Genomic DNA, 26,397 nt, shown 5'->3' with positions numbered 1-26,397 from the left:
GAGCCTAGTGGGCTACAGTCCCTGGGGTCGCAGTCAAACTCGACTGAGCAACTAACCACAAGTGCTCTGCAGGGGTCTTGAACTGACATTGCCCTTTCCCTTGACAGTACATCCTAAGTAACACCAGACACAGGGTATGACTCCTTGAACTGTTGTTGTGAGAACCATACTCCCCATCACCATCTGCCTTGCCCTTCTTGTTCTTTAGATATGACTCCCCTCCCCTTACTGAAGCTTAGCAATTCCTACTCTTTTGAATTTGAACAGTCCAATCCAAACAACCCACCTGTGGATCTTAATAAAGGTATATGTCCCATGCTCTGCAGAGACCCTGCAGGACTTCTTACATGTTCCCTCCAGCTATACCATGAATCTCCACCAGAATTTGAGTAATAAATGTCTCCACTTCACTTTTCCTCGAAGTCTTGTGGAGGACTGTTGCCTAACAGTCAACATCAGGGGCTCTCCTTTACAAAAAGTAATCTTAAAAATTTGCAACAATGGCATTTGACAATTCTATCAAATTTTTGAAAAAGAATTACCAGTAATTCTATGTGATTTATTTTTAAGAAAAGGTGAAAGCACTTGTCAACTCGGTTTATAAGGCCAGAATTACTGGGAAACAAAACTAGAAAAATAGAAAAAAATAAAATGAAAAAGAAAAAAGAGAAAAGTAAAATGATCAACCCATGTGAAGATTAAAAAATTCATCATAAAATATTAGTAATAGAAATGAATCAAAGAATTCATATCAAAGGTAATATAAATCAGGGAATTCCCTGGTGGTCCAGTGGTTATGACTCTCTTTTATTGGCAGGGCCCAGGTTCAATCACTGGTTGGGGAACTAAGATCTTGCAAGCAATGAAGCTCAACTAAAAATACAAATAAAAATCAAGATCACTTATCAAATACATTATTATTGGTTACAAACAAATTCTATGTGGAGGATGTTGGGTGTCCTACAAAAAGATTTCATGTCATCCTTTTGCCATCTCAGTTCTTTCACTGAATGATAGCCCCAAAGTAACTGTTGTTCTTCATGTTTACACTGCAACTACTTTGTACCTGTCATCGCCTTATAGGCATTATCACGTCACAGGAGTCCCAAAACAACCCAGTAATCCCTGGCGATAAAACAGGACAAATATACGTGGTAGAAAAAATATTGCTAAGGAAAACTGAAAACACTTTTTATTACACTAGAAAAGTAATGTAACACATTGCATACTAGCCTAATTTGAAACTGAAATTTTAAAAACACTTGGAAAATTGCTGGAGTACACTTTCATATTATCTAAATAAACATTTCCAAAGATTTTACTAAACTAGGGTAAAAATATCTCCAACAGATTAATTTTACAAGCATCTTCAAGAACCATATTAATCAACAGGATATGTGTGTACTGTGGAAAAGAAATGTTAATAAATTATTAGCATGAACATAAGTGTGCTTTTCCAAGTCAGAAAGCCAAGAATTTCAGGAATAAGCATTTGGTTGTTGTTTTTTGTTTTCTTTTCCCCTTCTTTTTGAATGAAGTAGAAAAGAATAGCTTTATTGCTTTGCCAAGCGAACGGGCCACAGTGGGCTAATGCCCTCAAAACTGTGTGTCTCAAACAAGAGGGGGTAGTGAGGAGTTTTATAGTAATGGCTCAAAGAGTTTTATAGTAATGGCTCAAAGTGGGTGTGGTCAGGTCGTGAACTCTTCTTTGATTGGCTGGTGGTGAGGTAAGTGGCAGTCAGCCTCATAAACCTGGCTCCAACTGCTCTGGGTTCTACATGCTGGCGGGCAGCAGGCTTAGTGTCTCCCACCTGGTGGGGGTTTCAGTATCTGGAGCCTGGACTTACTGAGGCTCAGGTTCTTTGCGTCTCAGCACAGAAGGAATTCAGCAAGAAGCAAAGTGACGGGCAAGAAGTATACGCTTGTGAGGGACGTAAGTTGATAGGCAAGAGGGCTCTGTCTCAGTGTTTTATGAAGTCTGACTCCATTAAAAATTTTTTTTCTGGGATTACAGGATCTTAGTTTCCTGACCACGAACTGAACCTGTGAGCTTGGCAGTGAAAGTACTGAGTCCTAACAACTGAACCGCCAAGGAATTCCCAACTCCTTTTTTTGCTATTTGATTATTGAAACCTTTTAATGCTCAGGAAAAACCTCTTCTTTTTCAGCCTATCTGGACAAACTTTTTTTTTTTTTTAAAGCCTGAGGACGCCTTCCTTTGAGACAAACTGGAAGTTCAAACTGTAAGCTTCACCTCCAACAAGCCTCACCCAGTAATTAAATTTTCCTCTCACATAAACTGTTCTCCCTTCAATTCCTAAGAATAAGACTAATTTCTCATTAAACACAGATGTAGGGACTTCCTTGCCAGTCCAGTAGCTAAGATTGTATGTGCCCACTCTAGGCAGCACTGGCTTGATTCCTGGCCAGGGAACTGAGATCATGCATGCCACATGACGTGGCCAAAACAAAACACACAGATGTAAATAACACTTATTCCCATGCGATGGAGAAAACAACCAACTTTTTCTGGGCACTGTTCCTACGACATAATCCATCCCTAGTAAATGTCCCTCTCCTCTCATGAATAGTCAAGCCCCTTAATATCCTTACTGCTTTGCTCACAGTTACCTAGTAGAGGATTCTGTCCACTGTGATCAATCCATGGACCATGAATATAACAAGCACAATGAGCAATAGCAATTTTACACTATTCTCTAGAGCCCTTCCTGATGCTGAATTTGGTAATTCAGGGTCCTTGTTTTTCCAGGGAACATGGATGTGAATGAACCACACCTAATGAAGCCAGCTCCTTCACCTTACTGACTCCTTCCCAGAGACCATCATCAAAGGCCTGTAATGAAGGTGTAAGATCAACAGACTTCAAAATTAAGGTTGAAAAGCATAAATAGTAATGTGGAGTTCAAGAAAGCTCAATAGAACATTTACACACTTAGATACTTGGCCATTTACACGTATGTTCTTCTGTATGTCATATACACATCATTTCCTAAGCTTTAACATTCTGTGACTTCTAATGACTCTGAAGTGCGTAACAATCTCACATTACTCTTGGGAGAACTAAAGCCTTAACTTATTCCTATTATGGATTCTCTGATATGTAGGCTAATTTAAGAATTGTGCAAAAAATTCACCAAATTCATTATATTTGTTAAGGATTATCCCCAATAGCATGAGCTTTGTGATGAAATCTCAGGATGCATCATTTCATCAAATTCTTTCCACATTCAGTAAATTGCTATTGTTTCTAACCTGTATGAATTCTATCATTACATCAAAACTGGAGCTACTTGACAAAAACTTTTTACATTTATTACATGTGAAACGCCGCTTTCCAAACTAAATCCTCTATGTTTCAGAGGTTTCATCTTCAGGTACAAGCCTTAGCACATATTAGTTCGTGTGGTTTCCCTCAAAAGACACATGTGAGAAGTCTGGTGAATTGTGCAGTTAGGATAAAGCTTTTGCTCATATGTCTGTAGGGTTTCTTTTCAATGGACCCTCCATTGTTGCCTCATACTTGAACTCAAGGTAAAGATTTTGCCACACTTGTTGCATTTAAGGGACTCCAGTAACTCTCCCATCTTATCTTTGGATAAAATCCTTGCCACACATATTATATTTGTATGGTTTCTCTCTAGGATAAATATTCCAATATTAAGTCATGAGTGAGCACTAATTTGGAACCTTGCCCCATTTATTACATCTGTAATGTTCTATCCAGCACAGATTATTTGATGATGGGTAGAATGTGAGCCCTAAGTAAAGGTTTTGCCCATTCCTGGCATTTGTGAGGTAATAATCTCCAGAAAGAAATCTTTGGTGAATGAATTCCTTGTCTAATGGCTGGTCAACTAAACATACTTATCTGATTTCTCTCTCCAGGATGATATTTTCAATGAAGTCTAAGATGGCAACACCTGATAAATTAAAACACATCCTTAATGTTCATCATCAATGTGGATTACCTGATGGAAAGGTAGGTTTCAAAATACACTGATGGATTTCTGAAACTCATCATAATACTTGTCAGGTTTCTCTCCAAAATGAAACTTCAGTTCATGTTAAGGTTATCAATGTGGACTGGAGACTTTGAGACATTCAGCGTATTTCTAGAGTTTCTGCCTAGTACAGATTATGTAATGGCAGGCTTTGCCACTCTCATGACATGTGCAAATTTCTCTCCACTATGAATTTCTCAAGAATATACAGTGTCAATTTTGAATGAATGAAGACAGTCCCACGTATATCATGTTAAATGATTTTCCCTTTGTATATATTACCTGGTGTGGAGTGATAGTTGAGATCTAACGAAAGGTTTTCAACAGTCTTTGTTTTTGAAAGGTTTCCCTTTTGTATGAACACTCTGATGCTTTGCCAAGTATGCCTTTCGACTAAAACAGGTGCCACACTCATTACATTTGTAAGGTTTAACTCCAGTATGAATTCTCTGATGAATTGCAAGACTTGAATTCCTATTGAAGACCTTGCCACACTCATTACATTTGTAAGGTTTCTCTCCAGTATGAGTCCTTCGGTGCCTTGCAAGATATGAATTAAAACTGAAGACTCTGCCACATATATCACATTTACATAATTTCTGTCCTGTATGGATTATCTGATGTCTCTTGAAGTTCGAGCTATGATTAAAGATTTTGCCACAGTCTTTACATTCGTAAGGTTTTTCCCCAGTATGAATTCTCCGATGAACTGCAAGGTATGAATTTTGACCAAAAACTTTCCCACAGATGTCACATTTATATGGTTTATCTCCTGAATGGATGATTTTATGTTGTTTGAGGTGTGAGCCAAAATAAAAGGTTTTGCCACACTCATTACATTTGTAATGTTTCTCTCCAGTATGAATGACTTGATGACTGACGAGGGTTGATCTACTACTGAACATCTTACCACACTCGTTACACTGGTAAGGTTTCTCTCCAGTATGAATTCTTTGATGACTTGCAAGGTTTCCTTTCTGACTAAAAGCTCTGCCACATTCATTACACTTATAAGGTTTCTCTCCAGTATGAAGTCTCTGATGACTTGCAAGGTTGGCCTTGTGATGAAAGACCTTGCCACACTCATTACATTTATAAGGTTTCTCTCCAGTATGAATTCTGCGATGTTTTGCAAGGTATGAATTCTGACTAAACACCTTGCCACATTCATTACACTTGTATGGTTTCTCTCCAGTATGTATTCTCTGATGAACTGTAAGATATGAACTTTGAGTAAACACTTTTTCACATATATCACATTTATATAAGTTCTCTTTTGTATGGATTATCTGATGTCCAGTGAGGTGCAGGCCATGGTAAAGGGTTTTGCCACACTTGTTATACTTGTAAGATTTCTCTGCAGTATGAATTGTCTGATGAATAGCAAGGTCTGAATGTCGACTAAAGACTTTGCGACACACATCACAATTAAACATGTTCTCTTCTGTATGGATAAACTGATGTTGGGTAAGGTTCAAGCCCTGATGAAAGGTTTTGCCACTCTGATTACATTTGTAAGGGCTTTCCATATGTGTGCTCTGGTCTTGTGTTAGTATTGAAGGATGCATGAAATCATTCCCATATGAATTAGAAATGTTGGTTTGGACAAGGAGAGAAATTCTTTGAAGTAGTGAAAATGAGGCACTAATACTAATACTCTTGTCAGCTTGATTAAATTCACCAATCTTCTCTTCACTTTTATAAACATGAAGGTCATCCCAAAAGCTTAATGCAAGCCTGTTTTCAATAGGCTTGATTCCTGCAATACTTCCACCATGTTCCTCTCTCTCATCGGTGAGATTTTTGTCATGCGTTATAGGCTTTCCATTGTAATTTCTTTCCTCATCTCTTGGCTGAGACTCAAAGTCATATATATTTTCCTGGATTTCCCTGAAGTAAAAATCTTTGATTTTATTCCTTTCATGTCTTCCCAATATCACTGTTTGGAATTCTTCTCCTCTATCAGTTTTTGCATTTAGTTGTAATTTCTTGATCACAAGTATATGAGAGATATCTACGAGATACAAAAAACTGTAAGTATCTTATTTATTACAACTCATAAATAAATATTTCATGTAAAACATGGTATTACACCAAACTAGTACTTACACAAAAAGGAGTTATGAAAATTGCCAACCATGACATAAAAACCTTTCAAACACAAATGGAATGATTTTACTAAAGGTAAACTGATCTGCAATAATTTTACTTAATTTTAGGGCATCTAAATTTCAAACACTTTGGCCACTTGATGGGAAGAGCCAACTCATTGGAAAAGACCCTGATGCTGGGTAAGACTGAAGGCAAAAGGAGAAAATGGTGGCAGAGGATGAGATGGTTAGCTAGTATCACTGACTCAATGGACAAGAATTTGAGCAAACTCCGGGAGACAGTGAAGGACAAGGAAGCCTGGCGTGCTGCATTCCCAGGGTTGCAGAGAGACAGAACCGACTTAGCAACTGAACAACAACAAATTCAAACAACCTATAATAAGAACACTCACATTGGAAAAACTTTTGTTACCAATCCAAGAAAGTATAATTTTCAACCATGACACCAAAGCACATACCAATTAGCAGTAAACATACCCACTGGTGCCTCAAAACTGAGGAGAAAAGAATATTATATATATATTGGTCATACTTGTTAAATACAAATGAATGCTAAAAACCAGACAAAAATATTCTGTAACAGTAAGTAATCCAAAACTATTCAATGATTAATCTCAATGAGTGGTAGTTTCAAATTGGGAAACAAAGAATAGAGAAAATGGTGCATATGATAAAAAAGTTTTTTTAAAAACAAATTGTTCTTCTAAGTACCTCCTGTAAAACTATGTACCCATGGAGCAGCATAAAACATTCAGAAAGGCCACCTTCTGTAAATCAAAATTAAAGATTAGTAAATGAAATAATCTCCATTTATATTAACAGCCATTAAATAGAGCAATTCCCTAATTCTGCAGTGCCCTAAAATATCCAGTTCTTTGGCTCCAAAATGTATGTAATAAAGAGTGCACAATTTGTGAATTTCCTTTAACTAGGTTGATACACCATATTGGTGAGAACAAACTGAAAAGCATACAATATATAAGGCAAAAAAGGGATAGCATAATAAACATGCTAGAATATTCATGTATCTTTTTATACAAAAGACATTTTGACTTGTTAATATAAAAACTGCACTATTTCTGGGAATTTAAGAGTAGTCCAGTGGTTAGAACTCAGTACTTTCATTGCCATGGGCCAAAGTCACATTCCTCGAAGGAAGATCCCACAAGCAGCATGGTGGGGCCAAAAAAAAAAAACAAAAACCTAAAAACAAAAAAGAAAATACTATTTCTTTTTAAAGGCTTGAGGATAATCATCACAATTTTTCAAGTAAGGAAAGTGGAATCACAGATTAATGTACATGACCCCAATTGACACAGAAAGTAGGAAGAACCATGATGGGAACTGTGACCTAGAGACTGAGACAATATATTCTTAAACATGACCCTCACCCAAGCAGTATATTACAAAATACTGCAACAAATATCAGGAACTTAGACTAAAACTTCAAGGGAGATGCAAGAAGTGGGCTGTGTAACTACTAAGGGGATTTAGCCACCCCTCCTGGAAATGGTTTCTGAGTTGTCACAGCTGCACACAGTGATTTAGGTTGGGTCATGAGAAAGTTGTTCAATATACAGAGGTGTTATTTTTACAGTGTGAGTAATGTGGAAGGTGGAGGGGTGGTGAAAGAGTGCAGTGGAAATTGGGAAGTTCAGGAGAATAATTTAAACATGTTAGGAAATAACAACCTTTTCATCCACTCCAAGGGATCACATAAAGAAAGGTCAGAACTAAGAAAAGGACTGATTGGAGCTCAGGGTATATGCATATGTAGAAGCACATCTGTGTGATTATAACTAGGTGAGGACAAATAAAACACTGACCTTAAAAGAATTGGCTTAGCAATAGTATACTACTGGTCCATTTTTAATTAGGGGAATTATAGCATGAGTATGGGAAAGAACCACATGAGATTTAAACACTGCAGAAGGAAATTAACTTTCAATCTACTATACTATTTGCTATGCAAACTGACTATTCCAATGACTATTTCTATGCATATGTTCAATAAACAGAAAAATATTTCAGGAGACTGTGCAGTAATGTTCTTAGCATAAAGCAGAAGTGAAAACCAGGAGAAGACCATCAGAAGGAGATGAATCAGTTAATTCTGTGCACACACAAACAGAGCAAAGTAAAGGAGGGAGATCGTGATTTTGGAATGAAGATCTCTTGGCTAGGCAAGAACACCTTGTATGGGGAAAAAGAGATAGCAGAAAGTGTTTGCCAAAGCCTGAGCAATTTCAGGATATGATCACGATAGTTAAGTAAAGAAAGAAAAAAATGTTACTAAACTATTTTTTTTTGTTGTTACTAAACTATTAATTACAGAACATACTTTGGTTATATAAAATATTTGCATCAACACCCCTTGTTATTAAACATGACAGTGTTCTTTTAGCTAGCCTGTCTAAATACTGGAAGTCATATCATTAAATTTCTTAATTTACCAAACTCTGCAAAGAAAAACAAAACCATGAGGGAGTGACGTCAGCAGGACAGTAAACCATAGGCATGCATTACCCATGAGGGAACCAAGTTAAAAACAATAAACGAAAAACAATTGGGGAAAACTCAACAAACCAATAAAGAAGAGGCAGCACCCAAGCAAATGCTTGTCCTAAAACACTAGACTGAAAAACGTAGGAAAGTTCATGACCATTTCCTGGCCTTCGACTCCCCTCCTCCTCCTTACACTGCACTGAGAGTGAACTGGCACAAGCCTCCCCATTCGCAGAGGTTCCCTCAGGGATAAATGCTAAAAACATGATAGAAAGTAAACACTAGAAAGTGAAATAAGTGACCTAAACACAATAAAGGACATGTAATAAAAGCCCACAGCTAACATCATAATCAATGGGGAATGACTTAAACCATTTCCTCTAAGACCAGGAATGTAACAAAGATGTTTGCACTACTTCTAAAAGAAAAATTACTGAAATTCCTACCAAGAACATGTAGGTAGAAGAAAAAGACATAAAACCAATCCTAATAGCAAATGAAGCAAATCCATCTCTTCTGAAAAATGAAATGTTCTAATACGTAAAAAACCCTGGGAAATTCCCTGTAGTTCAGTGGTTAGGACTCCACGCTTCCACTGTCAGGGGCCCAGGTTCAATCCCCGTTGGGAGAACGAGGATCCCACAAGCCATGTGGTAAGGCGAAAAAAAAAAACACCACCACCTTGAATAGTTTGCAAAAAAAAAAGAAATAATGAACTCAGAAAAAGAACAATATGCAAAACCAACAAACAAAAGTCAATACTGTTTCTATACATTAACAATAAAAAAAATCATGAAGGAAATTCAGAAGACAACTTCCATTTAAAATATTATCAAAAAAATAAAGTACTTGGAAAAACTTTACAGAAGGAGGCAAAGATATGTGCTCTATGAACTAAAAACAGCTGAAAAATATCCCAAGGGACACAAATTAATGCAGACATCACAAGTTTATGGACTAGAAGTAAACATGGTCAGGGTGTAAATACCACCCTAAGTGATCAACAGTCCAAGCTCATACCACCCTGAACGACCCCAATCTCCTCTAAGTAATCAACAGATTCAACCCAATCCCTAATAAAACCCCTGATAGTGTGTCTTAAAGAAATAGATACATCCATCGTTAAGATTCAAATGCAACCTCAAAAGACACTGAAGGACTTTCCTTGTGGTCCAGTGGCTAAGACACCATACTCCCAATGTAGGAGACCTGGGTTCCATCCCTGGTCAGGGAACTAGATCCCACATGCTGCAACTAACACTTGGTGCAGTCAAGTAATTTTTTTTTTTTTAAAGAGACACTCAACAGAAAAACCAAAGTTAAAAAGAACAAAGTTGGAGGTTTCACAATTACTTTTAAAAGTCTCAGAAACCTAAACTAATCCAAGCAGTGTGGTACTAGCACAAAGACAGAGACCAGTGGCATACAACAGAGGCCTGAGAAATAAATTCTTGTGTATGTGGTCCAAGGCGATCCCCATGTTCAACAAGGGGATTTGGACCACCCAATGGGGGAAGGACAGACTATTAAACAAAAAATGAATTATGGTTCCTATTGAGAGTATCATTCCACTTCATAAGTTCTCTAATTTAGATGTTTTAAAATTAGCTGTCAATGTAAAAAGAACAATGGCACACAGGTGATCAAAAGATGGCATCAATAACAGTTTACACAACAACCTCACAAACGAGAATGGGAACTTGGACAGTGTTATCCTGAAGCGAAATCCCTACACTGCTTGCTGAGAATGTAAGGGGATGATTGTAGCACATGTGAACATCACTGTCACAATGCCATTGAGACAGGCTTTTGTGACATTGCTCAAAACCAGAAAAACACCCAGAAAGATTTATCAGCCAGGCTCTGGGGATATTTCTTATTTCTTATTGTAGAATATGCAGACCATATCAATATAGCATGAAGTGGTTATTTTCTATATAGCAGAAAAAGATTACAATATATGATGAATAGTATTCTCCATCAAAATCTGTCAACCAGTAAACCCACCCCGTAGTTAAGTTACAGAGAAGAAAAATTTCCTCTGAGAGTTCAGATAAGAAGTAAATGTTAAAAAAAAAAAAAAAAAAGAAGTAAATGTTTGTACTTCACACAGAATTCTCTGATGAGGGGAAAGTCTGTACACACTATTAATAATGAGGCTTCCCCTCGGCCCTTCCAAGATATGACCTGTTACACCTTCAAAGGCATGTACCTCACTGCACAGACCAGGTCTCTTTTTTGTCCTGTTACAAGGTAGGTAAAATATTCCGATAAGAAACAGAAATACCTCCACATAAGAGGAAAGACACATGACTTGCTGTGGCTTTGCCAGAATCCTAGTCCCTTGCTCAACTGAAGACTGATGGGAATACAGAGAGGAACAGAAAAATATTTCCAAAATTCACCTGCTGTTTATCTCCTGAATACAGAGGGAACAGTATAATGCACAGAAACACAGTCTTTTCCTAAAACTTTTAAATCAAAAGTATATGCGTAGGAAACAGGAAATGGGTATATTAAAAGTTTTCCATTGACTCCAACTAATAAAAGTTTTCCATTGAGCTTTATAACTACAAAAGCTCTGGAACTCCTGATGTATCATGAAGTGGGCAGATCGTCAGAGGAAAAGGTAGATTTAAACTCCTGATGCTGCATCCTGAAGCTCTTCATGTCGGAATCAATAGGGATTTCAGATCAGTCAAGTAAAACCGGGGCTCCCAAGAGGCACACAGTGGGAAATGCAGTGGTACCCCAGGGCAGATCCCAACTTCAGAGGGAAGTCATCCTCACCCAAGGAGACTAGGTTCCTGAGGGTCTCCACCATCACGTCCCTGTACAAGGCCCTCTGAGCAGGGTCCAGGCATTCCCATTCCTCCTGAGTGAACTCTATGGCCACATCCTTGAAGGTCAACTGTGCCTGAAATGAAAACACATTTCACCAAGGGGCCATGAGAAGAGCTCTTATTTTCAAACAAAATGAGAAGAGGAGAGAGGGGTAAGGATGAACTCAGCTGAAGTAATATTCTGACAGATCCAAGTAAAGCTATTTGGAGGAAATTACGGGTCTCTAGTTTTAATTCCTTATGCTTTTACCCAGAGATTATGATAACCTCTAATCAATGTGGAGGTTGATTAATGTCCAATGTGGATGTAAATCAATGTCCATTTTTGTGGACACTACATGAAAAACAAGTAAATAAGATTCAATAATGAGTAGTTTCTCCAGAAATGTCAGAGTATGTGTTTGTTATACACTGACTGCTACTCCATATCTAGATACGCTACACTATGAGTGACGGCATCAGAAATGACAGAGTCAACAGTGCTTTAAAAAAAAGTCAAAATCTTAAACCATGATTACAATGACTAAAGGTGTTCGAATACTTCAAAGATACTCTAAACGCTTTATGGCTGTGAACTTTTTTTTAATCAACATCATAGCTCAGTAGAGAAAGATATATGCTGTCCTACAGAGACAAAAGTGTCAAAGACATCTGGAGAAACTCAACTTAGTTCAAGAAGTTAAGTAATCATACAGCAAGAACCTCAATTAAGGAGAATGCGGTCTTGAACTGAAGATAAAGAAGCAAAAATTGATGTACGAGATGAGCATTAGGAAAAAAAAAAGCACTAGAAGCAAACTGACAGAGGGTTCCCTGAGAAAACTTGAAATAAGGTCAAAATGAACAACACGGAAGGCAATAAAAGATCATTACAGATGTGGGCGCACAAACACATACACATAACATGTTAGTAATCTTACTACTATTTGAACCATGAACAGGAGAGTGTAGAAAAAAATGCAGGGCCACAAAATATATTTATGATATAATTTCAACTACAATAAAATGCAGTACATCGTTTTAAAATTATGATGTCTTATCAAAACCGTGGACTTGCAGATCCATGAAATTATGGACACACATGCATTACAAATGCAGAAATAACTGAGATGAGAGAAGTTGTCTAGGGACATTTTTTTTTTCAAGTGCAAATAATTTGAGAGATCATTCCAGAAATATCCAGCATCATCAGTCTAGAAAGGAACATTCCAGAAAGTTCCAGTGGGGAAGAGAAAGTTGCAGCCATGGGCAACTGGAGCTCAATGTGGATGGACATGCTCTGCAAGTCTGTGAAACAAACTCAGAACTGCCGCCACAGAGCGGTGAGGGAGCTTCAGTGTTTACTTACTCCCATCCAGCCCTCATTTTTCTTTTTTTTGGCCTCACAGCACAGCATGCAGGATCTTAGCTCCCCCAACCAGGGATGGAACTCTTGCCCCCTGCAGTGGAAGTGCAGAGTCTTAACCACTGGACCATCAGGGAAGCCCCCATCCCTCATTTTTTAGGGTTGTTCCTGTGTTTGCCGTCAGATGCCGTCAAGAATGTACTGGAATGGTAAGACCCAAATGGACAAGGAGGGACAGAACACTCTTATGTATCCCCTAACTAGCCTGAAATTCCTTAAGAGAAAGGAGTGAGTTCACAGAATTCACTATTTTACTCCCAACGGTCTGTGCAGGATTCGGTATGCAACAAGTAAACAATAAGAATATAGAGGATAAATCAATCAATGTAAAGAAAATTTGAGACAACAGTTAAGACTCCCAGGAGGTTGGGAATAAATATACACACTCTCTGCTATATATAAAATAGAGGAAATTACCTGCCCATCCCCTCTGGACATATTTTTGCATGATTTTTTATCATCAGTTTTATATGTGTGAATTTCAGCATTGTTTTTTTTTTTTTGAACTTCAGCATTTTTTGGAACAACGGAAGAGTCACCTGTGCTAAATGGTACCAACAGGAAAAAAGCAAGAAACTTTAACTACAGCCTCTATGGAATACCTATATATAACTACAATTTAAAACACGGTATTTATTTCTGTAAACACTGACTCCTAAAACATTGAGTCGAACTTAGACAAGTTATGGAAAAAATATATTGTAGTTAAGGAAGAATAATTCTCCATACATCATGATCAGAAGGAAACACTTGATGAATTCTCGCTGAAGCGGCAGTGCAGTGGAGGGGGCTGGCCGGGGGTCCTGCCTCTCCCCACAGTAGAGTGTTCCTGAGCAGGGACCATGCAGGAAGTGACAGGAGGAAAACAGAGTGGGAGCAAGACACACAGCATGTCAGAGCTGGAACTGCAAACATTCACAAACCTAAGGCGAAAAGTGAAAGGATGCAAAAAGACATCCAATCCTTAAGAGAGCAGGAATTATTGCACAGTATCAGACAAAATAACCTAAGGAAAAAAACTAACACGAGACACAAAATACATTGTGAAATGAGAAAAGGGTAAATTTGCCAAGAAGATATAATAATTACAAATACGTACACATCTAACATCAACCCGGAGGATCTGATGAAGGGTTTTATAACAGTGATTCAAAGGTGGAGTCTCTGACAAAACTAAGGTGTGAGGAGGGCTTGTGTTCCCTAAATCTTGTCTCCCCCCGGTTGGAAGGTGTTCAATATGCTACTGGGGAAGAGTGGATGACGACTACTAATAAATCCAGAAAAAAATGAAACAGCTGGAACAAAACGGAAATGATGTTCAGTTGTGGATATGTCTAGTGGTGAAAGTATGTCCGAGGCTATGAGGAACAATACTGCATGGGAACCTGGAATGTTAGGTCCATGAACCAAGGTAAATTGGACGTGTTCAAGCAGGAGATGGCAAGAGTGAATAGTGACATCTTAGGAATCAGTGAACTAAAATGGATGGGAACAGGTGAATTTAAATCAGATGACCATTATATCCACTACCGTGGGCAAGAATCCCTTACAAGAAATGGAGCAGCCCACAGAGCCAACAGAATCTGAAACGCAGTGCTTGGGTGCAATCTCAAAAAGGACAGAATGATCTCTGTTCACCTCCAACACAAACCACTCAATATCACAGTAATACAAGCCTATGCCCTAACCACTAATGCTGAAGAAGCTAAAGCAAAATGGGTCTCATGAAGACCTACAAGACAAAAAAAGATGTCCTTTCCTCACAGAGAACTGGAATGCAAAGGTAGGAAGTCAAGAGATACCTGGAGTACCAGGCAAGTTTGGCCTTGGAGTACAAAATGAAGCAGGGCAAAGGCTAACAAAAGAGTTTTGTCAAGAGAATGCACTGGTCATAGCAAACACTTGCTTCCAACAAGACAAGAGACAACTCTACACATGGACATCACCAGATGGCCAATACTGAAATCAGACTGATTATATTCTTTGCCGCCCAAGATGGAGAAGCTCTATACAGTCAGCAAAAACAAGAGAGGGAGCTGACTGTGGCTCAGATCAAGAGCTACTTATTGCAAAATTCAGACCTAAATTGAAGAAAGCAGGGAAAACCACTAGCCATTCAGGTATGACCTAAATCAAATCCCTTATGATCATACAATGGAGGTGATGAATAGACTCAACGGATCAGACTTGGTAAACAAGAGTGCCTGAAGAACTATGGACAGATGTTTGTAACACTGTATAGGAAGCAGTGACAAAAATCATCCTCAAGAAAAAGAAATGCAAGAAGGCAAAGTGGCTGTCTGAAGAGGCCTTACAAAGAGCTCAGAAAAGAGGAGAAGTGAGAAAGGGAAAGGGAGAAAGGGAAAGATATACTCACTTGAATGCAGAGTTCCACAGAATAGCAAGGAGAGGAAAGAAAGCCTTCTTTAGTGACAAATGCAAAGAAATGGAGGAAAACAAAAGAATGGCAAAGACTAAAGATTTCTTCAAGAAAATTGGAGACAGAATATTTCATGTAAGGATGAGCACAATAAAAGGACAGAAATGGCAATGACCTAAGAGAAACAGATGAGATTAAGGTGGAAAGTATACAGAGAAGAACTATACAAAAAAGCTCTTAACAACCTGGATAACCACGATGGTGTGGTCACTCACCTAGAGCCAGACATTCTGGAATGTGAAGTCAGGTGGGCCTCAGAAAGCAGTACCTTTCTGAGGTGAACAAACAAAGCCAGTGGAGGTGATTGAATTCCAGCTGAGCTATTTTAAATCCTAAAAGATGATGCTGTGAAAGTGCTGCACTCAATATGCCAGCAAATTTGGAAAGCTCAGCAGTGGCCAAAGGACTGGAAAAGGTCAATCCCAAATGACAGTGCCACAGAATGTACAAACTACCGTACAACTGCACTCATTTCACATGCTAACAAGGTAATGCTCAAATATGCTCCACAATAAGAGAAGCCACCGCCTTGTGAAGCCTGAGCACTGCAACTAACGAATAGGCTCCGCCCCGCCTGAACTAGGGAAAGCCTGGTTGCAACAACAAAAACATAGTGAGGCCAAGGAAACCCAGCACAAAAATAAATAAATAACAAAATAAAATTTTTGAAAAGATTTAGAAAAGTTGCAGCATAAAATATCAGCATATGAAAATTACCTGCATTTCTATCTACACACAATGAACCATTTCGACAGAAAATGAGAGAACAATCCCATAGAAAACTTAGGAAAAAGATCAGACAAGTAGGCGCAAGACCTCTACACTGAAAAGTACTAAACTTTCTTTAAAACAAAAGTCCCTGGAGATATATATAAACAGAAACACACCCTGAAGTGGGAACTTTATGCTTTTAAAATGACCAAATTAGGCTGGGAGGGAGGCTCCCAAGGGAAGGGATATATGTATACCCATGGCTGATTCACATTCTTGTATGGCAGAAGCCAAGACAACATTGCAAAGCAACTAACCTCCAATTAAAAATAAATTTAAAAAAATGGACGGGACTTCCCCGATGGTCCAGTGGCTAAGTCCCCATGTTCCCAATACAGGGAGCCCAGGTTGCATCCCTGATCAAGGAACTAGATCCCACACACTGCAACAAAGAGTTTGCATGTTGCAACTAAAGAACCTGAATGCTGCAACAAAAACTGAAGATCCTGCAATGCTGAAACTGAGACCCAGTGCAGCCAAATAAATAAATAGAAAAAAATGCAAATAAAAATATATGATTAAAAAAATTCCTTCATTTGCAACCCAGCAAGACCTGGCATACCCCTATAAATTTTCAGTGGACATTAAGAGGCAGTTGAGCTGATTAAAAACAGATAACATTTTCTTTCCTTAGAATAGCAAACTACAAGTCAAGCCAATAAAATTTCATTGTAAAATTTTCTTTAAAAAAAAAAAAATGACCCAAAGAGAGACTTCCATGGTGGTCCAGTGGTTAGGACTCCAGGGTTCTACGCAGGAGGCACAGTATACAGATTTAAGGAATTCCTATGCCTTTTTTGCAGTTAAAGAAAAAAAAAAATCATTCCTGAATTCATAGGGAATCTCAAGAGCCAGCAAACAGCCAAAATATTCTTGAAAAAGAGGATGAATGTACAAGTGTCAGGCAGGATACTTTGGAGCCAGGGAAGAATAGAGAATCCAAAAAAGGGCATTTGAAGGACAGGCTGAGAATATGACTTTACCTGAGAAACAGCCATTTCTGACTCCTGTTCTGTTTCCTCCTCTTCCTCTTAGCAGGGAGAAAGGGAGAAAAGGGAGAAAACAAAATATTAGACTAACTGGTAAAACTAGATTTGTCTGTTAATATAAAAGATCATTGACAACTTTACCAAGTACCCACCAAAACGGTCTAAAATTATTTATTACATACCAAAAAGCTTTTCCAGTACAAAGGGAAAGAGGAGAAAGCAAGCAGGCCTCCAAGAAACCTGAAACACATTTTCAAAAGAATGAATTTTTATCATCTAATATTTGTGCTGTCAGTATTTTAAAAATATCAAAATGTATTATATTACTATTTAAAGAATGATTTAATTATAAAAGAGCACCAAAGCTTATTAACTAAAGTTAATGATGATTTCCAGGGATGCAGAAACTGAATAAACTAAAATTTTTTCCAAGCTACAAAAAGAATTATATGTAAAGATATAAGAAAAAACAGTAAGCCCATCACAAAAAGGAACATTCTCAATGTTCCTTTTTTTTTTAATTGACTTTTTCTTTACTTATTTTTTGGCCATGCTGGGTCTTCATTGCTGTGATCAGGCTTTCTTCTCTAGTTGCGGTGTGCGGGCTTCTCATGGTGGGGGCTTCTCTTGTTTCAGCACACAGGCTTAGTCACCCACAGCATGTAGGATCTTCCCGGACCAGGGATCGAACCTGTGTCCCCTGCCTTGGCAGGCAGATCCTTTACCACTGGACCACCAAGAAAGTCCTCAGTGTTCCTTTTAAAAGGCACCATGCAGTGACAGATTCAGTCATTTCTTGCCCCACTTGTCCTCTCCTACTCCTCTGCCCCACGTCAAGCAAAAGGAAGGGGGTGATTCACAACTGAATCCATCAAATCACTGGGTGCGCTAGTGGTAAAGAACCTGCCTGCCAATGCTGAAGACGTAACAGATGCAGGTTCCATCCCTGGGTTGGAAGATCCCCTGGGAGGAGGGCGTGGCAACTCACTCTAGTACTCTTGAGAATCTCATGGACAGAGGAGCCTGGCGGGCTATAGTTCATGGAGTCTCGAAGAGTTGGACACAACTGAAGCGACTGTGCAGCAGCAGCCCCCTGGCTAAATAGGGTTTGCAAATACAAGTTATCTTCTGATACGAAGAATTACAGAATGCACAAGACACGAGTTCTGCTATTCTCATCCTCACCTGTACAATTAGAGACATTTTATTACATTCTAAAATAAGAAATCATACATCACAACTTATCGACAACCAAACAACTCACCATCCATTTACATCCAGTTCCCGCTACCCACCTGCTCGACTAGGTGTTTCCATTTCAGTCGGTTTATCTGTCTCTTTTCTTCCCCTCTGCTCTCCTGCTGGTCCTGTTTCCTCCCTCACATCTGTCCTGACCCACTCTGTAAACTGTTCCCCTCAACATGCTTGGTCTCTGCACCCTTTCTGATGGTCCTCCATCTGTGTTTCTGCCTCTTTCTTCCCCTTCCCTGCTCTCTCTCTGCCCTCCAGTTACACCCCTTCTCCCTCTCTTCCACTCCCCTTCTCCCCCCTTCTCTGACACTCCAGGTGGTGATGCGTCCTTCCTGCTTTCTCTTCCTCTTGTGGTCACACTTGATCCTCCTTCTCTCCCAGCACCATGCTGCTCTGCAACCCAAGTGTCCAGCTCTTTCATCTTCTCACCCCACTCTGTGTGAAGTGTCTCTCCTTTGGTGCCCCTTCCCCACTGCTGATCCAAGGCCCCTCTATGTTACTGTCAGCTACAAACTAGCACTTGCCATCTACCTACATGCCAATAGTCATGTTTGGATGTGAGAGCTGGACCATTAAGAAGACTGAGCACCAAAGAATTGATGCTTTTGAACTGTGGTCCTGGAGAAGGCTCTTGAGAGTCCCCTGGACTGCAAGGAGATCACACCAGTTAATCCTAAAGGAAGTCAACCAAGAATATTCACTGGAAGGACAGATGCTGAAACTGAAGCTCCTTTGGCCACCTGATGGCAAGAGCCAACATCAGCAAAAGACCCTGATGCAGCAGAAAATGAGAAGGTTTGACACCATCACCGACTCAATGAGTATGAGTTTGAGCAAACTTTGGGAGATAGTGGAGGACAGAGGAGCCTGGTATGCTGCAGTCCTGGGGGCCACAAAGAGTCAAACAAGACTTAGCAACTAAACAATAACAATCTACCTATCTACCTCTACAAGGATTAATTCATATGCCGGTGCAGCTGCTGACCTACAATACCCCCTGAAAGGAGTTCACAGTGGAGAGCAGAAATGGGCATCTGTGGTTGGGGGAGAAACTGGCACAACAGGTCTTCAGATAGATATTTTCAGGAGCCGATTTTCTGAGCCCAATTCTTGTATCTCCCCAAATCTAGAAAAGCACTAAAGTCCTCCATGGTGATGACTGTTCCTTGTGATTAGCAAATCTTCACAAGAGTAGTAGAAAACTTCTGGAAAAAAATATGTGCTTGATTGCATGTAATCCCCCTTCACCAAACTCTATATACTGACCTTTCCCCTGCTTCTTTGCAGCAGTTTCTCAGAGCTATGTGAAGTGCTGTTTCCTGGACTGCAGTCCTCATTTTGCCCCAGATAAAACTTTAGTTGCAAACCTCACATTGTGCATTTTTTTTAACTTGACATCTCCCGTCCCTGGAGATCCAACTTTTAAAAAATTTACTTTATTCACCTGCTATTTTCAATGCTTAATCGCTTTCATTTCACTCTTTTTACAAGTCCCTTGCCCAGTCTCTATCCCTATGGATTTTCCCTCATCCTTTTCTCATTTTCAGCTTTTCTCAGTTGCTCATCCTCTGCTTCTCCTGAGCCCTCTGGCCCATGTATTTACAGGACTGAGTAAGACATCTGCCTACAGAAAAAAAAAAAAAAAAACCTTTTTCCATCATGTGGAATTTGGAACAGAAGACCAGCGTGTGTCACAAGGCTAGCTCAGGTCACCTCCCATTACAAGGGGAGGCTTGCTGGGTAGAAGGACTGGCCTGAGGAGATGGGAGGACAGAGGGGCTGGGAGGAGGGGGTCTCAGGAGAGGGTCGGGCTGTCCTGAATCCCAGAGATAGGGACGGGAGTGAAGGGACAAAGTAGGTGATTAAATAGTTAACCCCACTAGGGGATTGTCAGTAGAATAAATACCGGAGACTCCTGAAAGTTAATGATTGCTCAAGCAAGCACGCTTGCTTAGCAACAAAGCTATTCAACAGATGCTCAAGAGGACCCCGAAACATCTTAACAAGGGTGGCATGAACGCCACATCCTGCTCAGTGAGCCCAGTAAATTACCACACTCTCTGTGCACACATAAAAAGCACTAATTTGTGAAGCTAGCTTGACCAGGTAGGAACAACAACAACAAACTCCCCTGCCCAACCTGTTGGAGGGACTGATGCAGCAAGGCTGGTATCTACTCAAGACAGACAAGGAAAGTCTTCTCCCCGCCCCCGCCACGTTCCCTCTGTAGCCCAGCAAGTTCTCTGGGCTTTGCATCCTCTCGGCTGCCCACTTGTAAGACTCACAAACTTCCTATTCTAATAAATCGTTTATCTATCACTTTGCCTCTCACTGAATTTTTTTTTCTTTTCACTGAGACTGAAAGGGCTGTGGTGTGGAAGCTGGGCGGCGACCCCTTCCACCGCCACCAACGACACAAAAGAGCTTCACCAGGTCCCGCCAGGAGGACGGGGCCTCTCCCTGGGCGGGAAGGCCAGCGCTGCCCTCCACGGCTCCAGGGAGCGGGCTGGGAGGAGAGGGGCGCCAATCCGCCGGGCAAAAGAGGGCTTAACTGGGGAGCGGAGGGACTAACGGGTTTTTCAGCCGGAAAATGCAGCGAAAGGCGGCTTCTACGTGGACTGAAGGCAGAAGAGCCAAGGCAGGGGACCGACCTCCGGACGAATCCAAACCCAAACACCAGACCTACACGGGGACTTCTGGATTTACCTGGGGGTGGAAGGGCCAGGTGCTGAGATGTCAGGTATCTAGTCACTCCAAAGCCCCGGAGGTGTGCGTGATGGAGGCGCGGCAGGAATTCACACGGAAGGCGGACGTTTAACCCGCGGCGGTCGAACGTTCACTCGGCGCTCCGCGCTTCCCGTTCCGTGATCAACTGCGCACGCGCGGACTTAGAGGCAGGGCCTCCGGCGAGGCTGGGCGGGGCGTCGGCCTCAGGGCGGGTGCGGGCCGCGCGTGAACCCAGACCCGGGAGGGCAGGCGGGACCCGGCGCCTCCCAGGAGCCCCGAATGTGCTGTTACCTTACTGTCTTGAACCTTTGGGAGTAAAAGCGTACAGCCGTGTAGGCTACCTTGGTGGGAAGCTAATCTGTCTCCTCCTAACAAGTGGAGAATGGTTCCAGTAAAACCTGCTTTTGCCAGTAGGTGGCTCGCACGCTGTGGTCTCCAGGAGCAAGCAATTCGGCGGTTGGAAAAGTGCGACTCTGAGTGGTTGCTGTGCCAGTGAAGATGCTCAGTCGTGTCCGATTCTGTGAGGCAATTAAAATTCACTTGAGCAACTGGGACGACAGAGGTTGGACGGCATCACCGACTCAACGGACCTCAAGTTTTCCTCAAGTTTGAGGAAACTCCGGGAGTTGGTGATGGGCAGGGAGGCCTGGCGTGCTGCAGTCCATGGGGTCACAAAAAGTCGGACACGACTGAGCGACTGAACCGAACAGTTTAAGGAAAAGAAGCTGACATGCCCCTCTGTATTACGAAACTAGAACGAGTGATGGAAGTCTCCCACTGAAGAGTGGGCCATTTCACACCGACATCTCACAGAATACTTTTCCCTTTCTATAATCCTCATTCTGGCAGGACGACTAACTCAACGCCTTGGTTCCAGAGCCTCAGGGACATAACCTAGCATCTGAGACTGGCGCACCATGGCATGCAGTAATTTCTGTCACTAATCACTGCAATACATTTAAAAAATGCAATGTTTACAAAAATCTTGTAAGTTGCATTCTTTTTGCTCAAGTGTTTTACTTGCCTTTTAAAATCATATCCGCTCCCACCTCCAGTTTGAGATATACCTGACTTACATGACTGTGAGTTTAATTTGCAAAGCATGATATTCTTATAGAGACTGAAATAATTACCGCAGTAAGTTTATTTATTTATTGAAGGTCAAGTTTAAATTTAATGACTTTGGTATTAACTACACACATACTAGTAAGTGCTAAGACTTAAAATCTTCCGGTTCAGTTGTGACTCCAGACAGGATCCAGAGAAGAGTTCTAAAAATCTCTTCTCTGGGTTTTATGGAGACTTTCTTTACCCTCCTGTGTTAGCCTCTTATGGCACTGCATCAGCCTTAAAAGGGCACTGGAAAGGGTGATAGCAGTAAGTTTAATAAGCATCTCTCATTGCATGTTATACTATCAGGATAAATAACAAACTGCACTGACATGCTCTCTCCCTCACATCTTTTCACCTTTTCTCTGTTATGGAAAAGAGAGAAATGGGATATTTCCCTATATTTAGGTGGAATATGGGTGGAAATGGGATATTGAAGAAATTATTTTTTCTTTTTACAACTATGATGGCCATTTAACTAGTAGCTAATATTAGGGAAAATATGAGACAAACGTTTTACTGAAAATCAGACAAAATCTAAAAATGAAAAGGGTTTTGAAATCTTCACCCTTCTTGATCACTCAGCAGTCACATTGCTACAAGGAAAGTAAAGACTAAGTGTTCATAGATTTAGAAGGGGCAGAGGATGCATCAAATCACACAGCTCACCCTCCAGACTTCCTCTTACCATTTATCACTATTCACTTCTTGTATCTAAAATTCTGAAATTTGGCATAAAATTTCAGTCTATCCAAGGCTATTCTTTTTCCAAGGCCATTCTTGAAGCTGAGAGAAGACAGGGTTCAGTCACTCATTCATGTCTGACTCTTTGCAACCCTATGGACTGCAGCACACCAGGCTTCCCTGTCCATCACCAACTCCCGGAGCTTGCTCAAGCTCATGTCCATTGAGTCAAATGATGCCATCCAACCATCTCATCCTTTGTCGTCCCCCTTCTCCCTTTGCCTTTCATCTTTCCAGCACCAGGGTCTTTTCCAAAGAGTTAGTTCTTTGCATCAGGTGGCCAAAATATTGGAGTTTCAGCTTCAGCATCAGTCCTTCCAATGAATATTCAGGACTGATTTCATTTAGGATTGACTGGTTTGATGTTGCAGTCCAAGGGACTCTCAAGAGTCTTCTCCAACACCACAGTTCAAATGCACCAATTCTTCTGCACTCAGCCTTCTTTATGGTACAATTCACATCCACACGACTACTGGAAAAACCTTAGCTCTAACTAGACGAACCTTTGTCCACAACGTAATGTCTATGCTTTTTACTATGTTATCTAGGTTTGTCATAGCTTTTCTTCCAAGGAGCTAGAGCCGTTTAATTTCATGGCTGCGGTCACCATCTGTAGTGATTTTGGAGCCCAGGAAAATAAAGACAGGGTTACATGAAGCAAATAAAAGCTATGACAGCTTCCATTTAAACTTGAAACATGCCTCTCCATTCATACCAAATTGGCCCAGAACTCAAAAAGACAAGCTTGCATGAAATGGGCAAAGAAGTGCGAATCCTCTCAAGTGAAAGGGAGGGTTGCCTTAGTCTAATGACCAAACTTGATATCAAAGGGCAGACATATATGATCTCACAGGTTGATAAATGGCTGTACATAATATTACTATATGTGAATAACTGCAGCGTCTACCAGAAGTGACTTTTCCCTTCTTTGTTTACACTAAACAAAATTACTGATATTAGATAAAATAGGGAATATCACTACAGACCAGGCAGACATGAAAAGAATAGAAAGGAACTCTTACAAAAACTCTACAAGATTGTAAGATGAAATGCAGTAATTCCATGAAACCCATAACCTACAACAAATCACCAATGTTAAACATTATTTGAATAACTGCCTTGAATTGCAATGGAAATTTATAATTTCAAAATGCCCACCACCTAAGAAAGAAACTCAAAAGCAGAGATAGTGACTGTGAGAGCTTAATTAAACTCCTCCATCATGCTCTGCATAGACGCTGCCTGGACTTTCTACATGTTCCCTCCAGATGTACCTTGTAGCTCCTCAAGATTCTGTGTAATAAAGGTCTCCACTTCACTCTCCCTTGCAGTCTTCTGCAGAACTGTTGCCTAACATTCAACACTCAGGGGCTCTACTTTACAAAAGGTAATTTAACAAAGTTGCAACAACAGCATTTTACAATTCTATCAAATTTAAAAAGAATTACTGGCAATTCTATGTGATTTCTTTTCAAGAAAAGAAACAGAAGAAGCACCTTCAACTCAATTTATGAGGCCAGAATTACTAGGAAACAAAACTAGACAAATAGAAAATAGAAAAAGAGAAAGTAAATAACTAAATCCCCCATGAAGATTCAGATCCTCCATGAAGATTCAAAAATCTATCATAAAATATTAGTAATAGAAATGTAACACAAAGAATTCATATTAAAGATAGCATAAATCAAGGAATTCCCTGGTGGTCCAGGGTTAGCACTCATTGCTTTTACTTGTGGGGCCCAGGTTCAATCCCTGGTTAAGGAGCTAAGATCCTGCAACCTATGCAGCTCACCAAAAATGGTAATATAAATCAAAATCAAGATCACTTAGCAAAGATAAATACATTATTCTTGGCTGTGAACAAATTCTATGTGGAGGATATTGGGTGTCCCACAAAAAAGATTTCCTGTCACGCTTTTGCCGTCTCAGTTCTTTCGCTGAATTAAAGCCCCAAACTAATTGTTTTTATGTTTATACTGCATCTACTTTGTACCCGTCATTGCCTTTTGAGCATCATTGCATCCTAAGAGTCCCAAAACAACCTAGTAACCCCTGCTATAAAACAGGACAAACACATCTGTCAGGAAAAAAATTCTGCTAAAGAAATGATTGAAAGTATTTATTACAGCATAAAAGTAAACAACACATATCAGGTAATAGCATAATTTGAAACTGAAATTTAACACCATTTGGAAAATCGAGTAAATTGTTTCATTATATTATCTAGTCAGCATTTCCAAAAATTAATTAAAACTAGAGTAAAAATATCTCCAGAAGTTTATTTAAATAGTATCTTACAAGTATTTTACAGAACCATATTGAACATGTGCTGTGGAAAACAAATGTAATAAATTATTACCAAGACAAAAAGTGTAATTTTCCAAGCCAATTAACTCAGAAGTTTCAGGAGTAAGCTAATGGGTGTTTTGCTTTTTTTTTTTTTCCAAAGTAGAGAAGTTTAGCTTTATTGCTTTGCCCAGCAAAGGGGCCACAGTGGGCTAATGCCTTCAAAACTGTGTGTCTCAAACAAGAGGGGGGTAGTGAGGAGTTTTATAGTAATGGCTCAAAGTGGGTGTGGTCAGCTCGTGAACTCTTCTTTGATTGGCTGGTGGTGAGGTAAGTGGCAGTCAGCATCATAAACCTTCTGGCTCCAACTGCTCTGGGTTCTACCTGCTGGTGGGCAGCAGGCTTAGTGTCTCCCACCTGGTGGGGGTTTCAGTATCTGGAGCCTGGACTTACTGAGGCTCAGGTTCTTTGTGTCTCAGCACAGAAGGAATTCAGCAAAGTGGCAGGCAAAGAAGGAGCAGACTTATTAACATAGGACGCTTGTGAGGCACACTAGTTGGCAGGTGAGAGGAGTCTGCTTCAGTTAAGTTCTCTGAAGTCTAATCCCATTAAAAAAAATTTTTTTTGGCTTATGGGCTCTTAGTTTCTTAACCATGGATTGAACCTGTCAGTTTGGCAGTGTGAGTACTGAGTCCTAACCACTGGACTGCCAGGGAATTTCCCCTAATTTCATTTTTGATGTTTGACTATTGACACTTTTTAATGTTGAGGAAGAACTTTTTCTTTTTCAGCCTATCCAAACAAACTAATTAAAGGGAAAAAAAGCCTGAGTGCTCCTTTGAGACGAACTGGAAGTTCAAACTGTAAGCCTACCCTCCACGAAGGCTCAGCCCAGTAATTAAATTTTCCTCTCATCCTAACTGCTCTCCCTACAATTCCCAAGATTAAGACTCATTAAACACAGATGCAGGGACTTCCCTGGCAGTCCAGGGGTTAAGACTCTGTGCTTCCACTGTAGTGGGCACAGGTCTGATCCCTGGTTAACTAAGATCACATATGCTACACGGTACAGCAAAAAAAAAAAAAAAACAAAACACAGATGTAAACAACACCTATTCACCATGCAATGGAGAAAGTAACCAACGCTTTCTGGGCACTGTTCCTACCACATAATCCGTCCCTAGTAACCTTCC

At 40.2% G+C, this 26,397-nt stretch overlaps 1 protein-coding gene and 1 non-coding gene across 5 annotated transcripts; both read right to left on the bottom strand.

Annotated features, from left to right (window-relative positions):
• Positions 1-1,513: 1,513 nt before the first annotated feature.
• Positions 1,514-23,031, bottom strand: LOC122420605 (zinc finger protein 83-like). 4 transcript variants are annotated; one of them, XM_043435901.1, is made up of 6 exons: positions 21,044-23,031; positions 19,604-19,961; positions 17,269-17,326; positions 17,081-17,125; positions 11,429-11,555; positions 1,514-6,036 (listed from the first exon to the last, which is right to left on the bottom strand). In XM_043435901.1, the coding sequence occupies exons 2-6, from the start codon at positions 19,672-19,674 to the stop codon at positions 4,343-4,345; spliced, it is 1,995 nt and encodes a 664-aa protein (XP_043291836.1). In that variant the 5' UTR covers positions 19,675-19,961; positions 21,044-23,031; the 3' UTR covers positions 1,514-4,342. The 4 variants fall into 4 exon arrangements, with proteins under 4 accessions (XP_043291836.1, XP_043291837.1, XP_043291838.1 ...); XM_043435902.1 differs by lacking the exon at positions 19,604-19,961 and having other exon boundaries at positions 17,081-17,127; positions 21,044-23,028; XM_043435903.1 differs by lacking the exons at positions 19,604-19,961; positions 21,044-23,031 and adding an exon at positions 18,382-18,400 and having other exon boundaries at positions 17,081-17,127.
• On the bottom strand, positions 22,302-22,424 carry LOC122421840. The gene has a single exon (XR_006263648.1). It is a non-coding gene; the product is annotated as a small nucleolar RNA SNORA26 (small nucleolar RNA).
• Positions 23,032-26,397: the final 3,366 nt, after the last annotated feature.

The sequence above is a fragment of the Cervus canadensis genome, chromosome 18 (assembly GCF_019320065.1).
Source record: "Cervus canadensis isolate Bull #8, Minnesota chromosome 18, ASM1932006v1, whole genome shotgun sequence".
NCBI lineage: Eukaryota > Metazoa > Chordata > Mammalia > Artiodactyla > Cervidae > Cervus > Cervus canadensis.
This window is presented reverse-complemented; position numbering and strand designations above follow the sequence as displayed.